The 6,000-nt window shown below is 40.7% G+C and overlaps 1 protein-coding gene across 1 annotated transcript in view; it reads left to right on the forward strand.

Annotated features, from left to right (window-relative positions):
• The window catches only part of itpr3 (inositol 1,4,5-trisphosphate receptor, type 3), a 66,288-nt gene extending 61,205 nt beyond the window's left edge, over positions 1-5,083 (forward strand). The window contains exons 55-59 of the mRNA XM_042226410.1: positions 858-976; positions 1,256-1,421; positions 1,513-1,673; positions 1,754-1,915; positions 2,483-5,083. Coding sequence (XP_042082344.1) covers positions 858-976; positions 1,256-1,421; positions 1,513-1,673; positions 1,754-1,915; positions 2,483-2,599 — 725 coding nt within the window. The 3' untranslated portion in view covers positions 2,600-5,083. The remainder of the gene's footprint in view (positions 1-857; positions 977-1,255; positions 1,422-1,512; positions 1,674-1,753; positions 1,916-2,482) is intronic.
• Positions 5,084-6,000: the final 917 nt, after the last annotated feature.

The following is a 6,000-nucleotide window of genomic DNA, read 5'->3' on the forward strand; positions in this document are numbered from 1 at the left end:
AAATTAAGACTGTTTTTAACTCTGCATGTGAACATCTCCCCACGCCAAAGCTATCGGCGAGACAAACGGAGGAAAATGATTAAGGTTACTTTATTTATAGCCAGAGGTAAATTTGCTTTACAGAAAAATGATAGCACAGGGTTAGTGGCATGTGCAAGTCTGATTCCATGTTAATGCTTGTCGAATGTGAAGCATATTTGTAGCTGGTTCAGTGAAATTTGGTCGAAGTGTGATGAAACTTGCAGTTCTGGAATCTGTGAGATCTCAGCTTTTAGACACTGTGCCGTTTGTTTGGTTACATGAAGTCGAGTTATTCAGAAAGTGTCAGAGACCAACAATGTTAGATCCACTTCAAGGACAGCCAGCTAACAACAGCTAACAGGGGCAGATAGGGCTTAAATCTTCAACATATCCTCAATAACTCACGTAGTATCGCTGTCATTGGTCAGAAGTGAGCTTCACTCACTTACAGACTCGTATCACAAAGTTTTTAAAGGCTGGAGTAAATGTGGATGCTTCTTATGCGGCATTGACAGCTGAGGTAAACAGAGCACTGACAGCCTCTAAAAAGGAATCTCTGGGCTGCATACAGATCCACTCCAAACAGTAGCAGGAATATGCCAGGAAGGCAGTTATGGTTTAAATACTAAGTTTAATATTTTTGGTCTCTTTTGCTCCACTAAAACATGTTTGTGCTATAACAGCCACCATAGCTGGGATTATACACTTTGATTGGGAGCGGTAGAAAAACAGAACTAGTGGTGAAAGTTTTTACACACCATAACTTTACATTTATACCGACTTTGTATTTGATCATTGTTAAATGTCCTCGATGAGTCTTTGTGTGTGTGTTTCAGAGGTGCCAGACTCTGAGCGAGCATGCGACACTCTGTTGATGTGTATCGTTACTGTGCTGAACCACGGACTGAGGAACGGAGGAGGAGTGGGAGACGTCCTCCGCAAACCATCTAAGAATGTACGAGACAGTTTTACCTGAATGCTGCTCTCCGATAACAAAATGCACAGCCTACATCTTTGGCTTTTATCTGACGTTTTCTTTATCATGTGGAAATATTCTGCCACAGAAAGGTGCAGTTCGGTTTTTAAATTTGCTGTTACTAAAAAAATGATCTTAAACTGCAGGACTATAAATGCTAGCTGCTCTGAAGATGAAGTTTTAATATAGATAAAAGATCATCAGGTAAGAAGTTCGTGCAGAGTGAAGGCTAAATTCCTTTCCCGGGTCTGTGTTCAGGAGCCACTGTTTCCCGCTCGAGTTGTGTATGACCTGCTGTTCTACTTCATCGTCATCATCATCGTCCTCAACTTGATCTTCGGTGTCATCATCGACACGTTCGCAGACTTGAGGAGTGAGAAGCAGAAGAAGGAAGAAATTCTGAAAACAACATGTTTCATTTGCGGTTTGTAGACGTTCTTCACACTGTGACTAACAAACCAATCAGCTAACAGTAGATTTGTTGAAGAAGCTTGGTCTTCTTTGTTCTGCTGCAGGCCTCGAGAGAGACAAGTTTGACAATAAGACGGTGTCTTTCGAAGAACACATCAAACTGGAGCACAATATCTGGAACTACCTCTACTTTATCGTTTTGGTGCGCGAGAAAAACAAGACGGACTACACAGGACCGGAGAGCTACGTGGCTCACATGATCAAGGTGGGAAACGTTAAAGAAAGAAGTGACATGGCTGCGATTTCAGGTTCACAAATAAACTGCTCCTTCTTCTGCTGCTTCAGAACAACAACCTGGACTGGTTTCCACGGATGCAGGCCATGTCACTGGTGGTAACAGACAGCGATGGCGAGCAGAACGAGATGAGGCAGTTACAGGACAAACTGGTATCAACCATGAAGGTGGTCACAACCCTGACCGCCCAGCTGACGGAGCTCAAAGAGCAGGTATTTGCACACAAAGTGACAGATGCACTGACGATAACAAAGTTGACTTTGATTTGACAAATTACAGCTCGCTTTAACTTTTTTAAGCTAATGAATCTGTTTATAATTACTTTTATCAGCCAAGGCTAACTGGTTACCAGTCGGGTCAGCTACACGGGTTTGGATGAAATAGTCAATCATATGCAATCATTACCAAACATGGGGTATGTTTTCCATCTTAAGTTATGTTACAGCTACCTCAGACTATCAAAAAGTCCCCGATAGGTCAAAATATTAGGGTTAACATGTGAAAAATATTCTGCCCCACGACATGCTGGAAGATCCTAACACTGCAGCCCAAATCAAGTAAATGCTGACCGTACTTTTATTCATTCATTAAAAGCAGAAATTCTTCCAGAATCAGCAGCTGATCTTTCAACTGCTTTCACAGTTAGCAGGACAACATTTTTAATGCACCACATTTGTGGCACCATAACTGAGGAGCAAAGCTCTAATCACAGCAGCACACATAAACACACTGAATCACAGCTTGGGTGGCGTTTAGTGACTCTGTGTGTGCGTGTGCAGATGACGGAGCAGAGGAAGAGGAGGCAGAGGATGGGCTTTGTCGACGTCCAGGGCGGAGCGAGCGGCGCGGTGCCTCCCAGCGCCGCAGGAGGAAACCATCAGATCTACAAAACATAAAGACACTCGACACATTGGCACACAGACGGATTTGATGTTCACTACATGGTCATCTCTAGATCTGTAGGCCATCCAGCTGGACTGATGGACACAAAGACAGAAACACTAGAACAGCTGAAGCACCTGCAGCTTTCACACAGTTTCATAGCGGCAAATATCCAACAGATTAACGTTCTGATTGTCAGCAGATTGCTGGTTGACAATAATAATCGGAATAGCTGATCTGACTCTCTTAAACCTGCAGCTTCTTCCCTGCTCAGGTCACAGGACAAATTTAGCCCTAAATTTTCCCATTCCAGGTGTTCTTCACGGCCCAGGTTAAAATAAAGCAGCTGTGGTTTTCTTTGTGCAGCAGAAGTTTGTGGATTCTTTCCACCTGGTCAATTTTAAATTAAGTGTATTTTATTAAGCTTACTTCTTGTGGAAGCAGCACATATTAAAGGTTTATGGCTTCAAGTGAAAAATACATGTGTAAAAGAAATTAGCCAGCACATGGCTATTTTATTTATGCAGTGCATTGCACAGCATGTCCAAAAATAATTCCTAAAGTAATTCCTTGATTGCTAAACTAACACGAAGCTGCCTGAAAACAGCCCACAAGTAAGTTCAGAGAGAAAAACACAGCTAAACTGTTTTAAATCAGATCTGGAACCTTTCACAACCAGGGTGAGAAGAAAAGCCCTAACGTGAGTGTAAGACCCGGCAAAGACCCCATAATAGTATTATTATTATTATTAATCATATTCATCTCAATGAAAACATTAGGGATGGTTATCATTTTTCAACACATTAATTTTAAAAAGTGTAATAATAAAAATGTATGTTTGGCGCGCTGATACTACCAGAGGTAGCTGTAATGCACTAAAATCATTGCCAGCAACAACCAAACAACAAAAGTAGAAGAAAAAGTGAGTTGCTAACCAATGTTTGACCAATAAAATGAAGCGAGATTAAAATGAGCCTCTGCTGCACAAACAGGGAAACACAAAGCCAAAGATGGGCGCAGCTGTCAAAAGTCTTCTTCAGCTCTTATTCAAAGAAATATTGATATAATAACTGGCTAGCACGTGAGTCTAAGGAGCTTGGAGAGAAAAGTGTCTGGACTTCTTTATTTGTCTTGAAGACGTTTCACCTCTCATCCGAGAAGCTTCTTCAGTTCTGAGGTCAAATGGTGGAGAGTCCCAGATTTTTAAGCTCTTAGCTTTTGAGGTGAAACATGTAACTTCAACTAACTTAAAGAAGTCCAGGCGCTTTTCCCTCCAAGCTCCTTAGACTACGATGACCTGGATGACTGAGAACCTTCACAGATATAGCTAGCACAAGTCTGCCACAGTTATACAAGTCATTTCAGATCAGTGTGGGCTGGGTGACTGTTTTAAAAATAAAATATGAAACACAAGGCGATTACGCTCTGACACAAACATCTGGAGACAGAATAGTTCATTGCTGTTAGGCTTCAAGTCTTCCTGAAGGTCGCGGGTAACTTGTGAATTCTCAAGCCTCTGTAGATGATGACAAAAAAAACATGTAGGCACGTGGACATCTGTGAACCTCTCGCTCGCCCACTCATGAAAAACTCCATTGACCCAAGTGTACCCACAGATGCACAAACTATAACACACAAATGTCCACATCACGTACCTGGTTTGAAGAAATGTTTGACTGTCCAGACGGCTGTACTTAGAAATTTATCATCTAGCTTTTTAGTTTTTAATATTTCAGAAATCTGCTCATTAATGAGCACACAAGAAATAAGCTGTAGATGCCGGCATCCACACAGTAGGGGGCGCTGTAGGAAGCAGTTCGTGCATTTTGTGTCACATCTTTGGGTTTTTAAGATGCAGTCAGACAAAAATGGGAGCGTCATGGTGCAGCTGGAAAACCTCAGTTGTTGTTTTTTTTTGCTTCTTTTTATCTAAACAGAAAATGAGTTCAATTTAAATTATTACTTAGACAGAATGTTTGATGGCTTTAGTGATAAAGAGCAAAAAGACTAAACTTCCTGTTTTGGGGTGAGCTCAAGTTTCTACCAAGTTTAATAAAAACTGCTAACGTGTGCAAATGTGTGTTTGTAAAACTAACCTTCGACTCACTTTAATAACTTTAAGAAAATGTAAATAGAAAGAAACATGCAGCTTGTGTTTGCCAATTTCATTTGTGCTTCTGTTTGTAAAGCGAGCTGAACACAGATGTGTGTTTTTGTTTTTTTAAATTGTACATCTGGGAAACTTGTAGGATTTAAGGTTTGTGTGAGATCAGACAGAAGCTATGGTTTGTTTTTCTTTAACGCTGTAACAGACGCTGGATGATGGATTTATGAGTAGAAATGTCATTTAGCTTTTTCATTGAGAAACAGACGAGTGAGAAGTATGAAGACGAAAATCCACGTTTTCTCACGTTTACATTGAATAAACTGTATTTAATGCAAACGATTCAGTTTTAGATTTAAAATGCAAATATTAAAGTTAAATGGTTTCACTTTAAGTTTGGGTCTCTGGGTCATAATTCTTATTACTCCAGCTGCTATTTTGAAAACTGTTTGGAGAACAAGAAGACAAATCTGAAAGGACTCACAGATAATCCTGGAGGGAAACGAAAACTCCGTCAGTTCTTTTCAACAGTCAGTTGAAAATACACAAAACTAAAAAGATCTGACAATGTCAACGATAAAGATAAAGAAAAAACATATTTCGACCCATCAGATGCAAAAGAATGACACCATCAGCATCCTGAAAAATATAATTTCATTCAATGTAAACTGTTAAAGACTGTGATTCAGAGAATTTTTTAATTCACATACAGGAAAACCTTTCACAGCACGGTGTGCAACAACCTGTGTGATGACGAGCGACTGAAGATGAACGCGGGAGAAAAAGTGGGAAACTAATTTTAGCTTTTGTTTTTGTTAAGGCACGAGCTGTTTCAATTTTTGAGGCTCGTCTCTCAAACGGCCTGACTGTGTCCTAAACTGAATCACAGCCAGTTTTTCTTCAGAACTGGATTAACAGGAAGTGAACGGCAGCTCTCCACAAAGCCAAAACTCCACCATCAGCTTCCTTTTACATGCAACATGTGACCCGTGGATCTGTAAACAGCACACACACAGTGAGGCTGTGTTTCTGTGCAGGCTATAAATAGTGTTTACTGTTCTCAGTTCATTCGGCTCTGTGTGTGAGAGAGTTGTGTATGTGCAGTGCTGTGCAATATCTGGCATTTAGATAATATTTATGGTTAGATACATTGTTTCTATAACAGGTAATCTCCTGGCCTGTAGTAGTGATGTGTGTCTTTCAGTGTGTGTGAGAGAGTGAAGGATTACTGAGCTTTGGTGTGGAGCCTCAGAGGAATGTTGACCACAGTTGTGTGTGTGTGTGTGTGTGTGTGTGTGTGTGTGTGTGTGT

This window comes from Haplochromis burtoni, unplaced genomic scaffold, assembly GCF_018398535.1.
Source record: "Haplochromis burtoni strain Fernald_Lab_line unplaced genomic scaffold, NCSU_Asbu1 Contig_211, whole genome shotgun sequence".
Lineage (NCBI taxonomy): Eukaryota > Metazoa > Chordata > Actinopteri > Cichliformes > Cichlidae > Haplochromis > Haplochromis burtoni.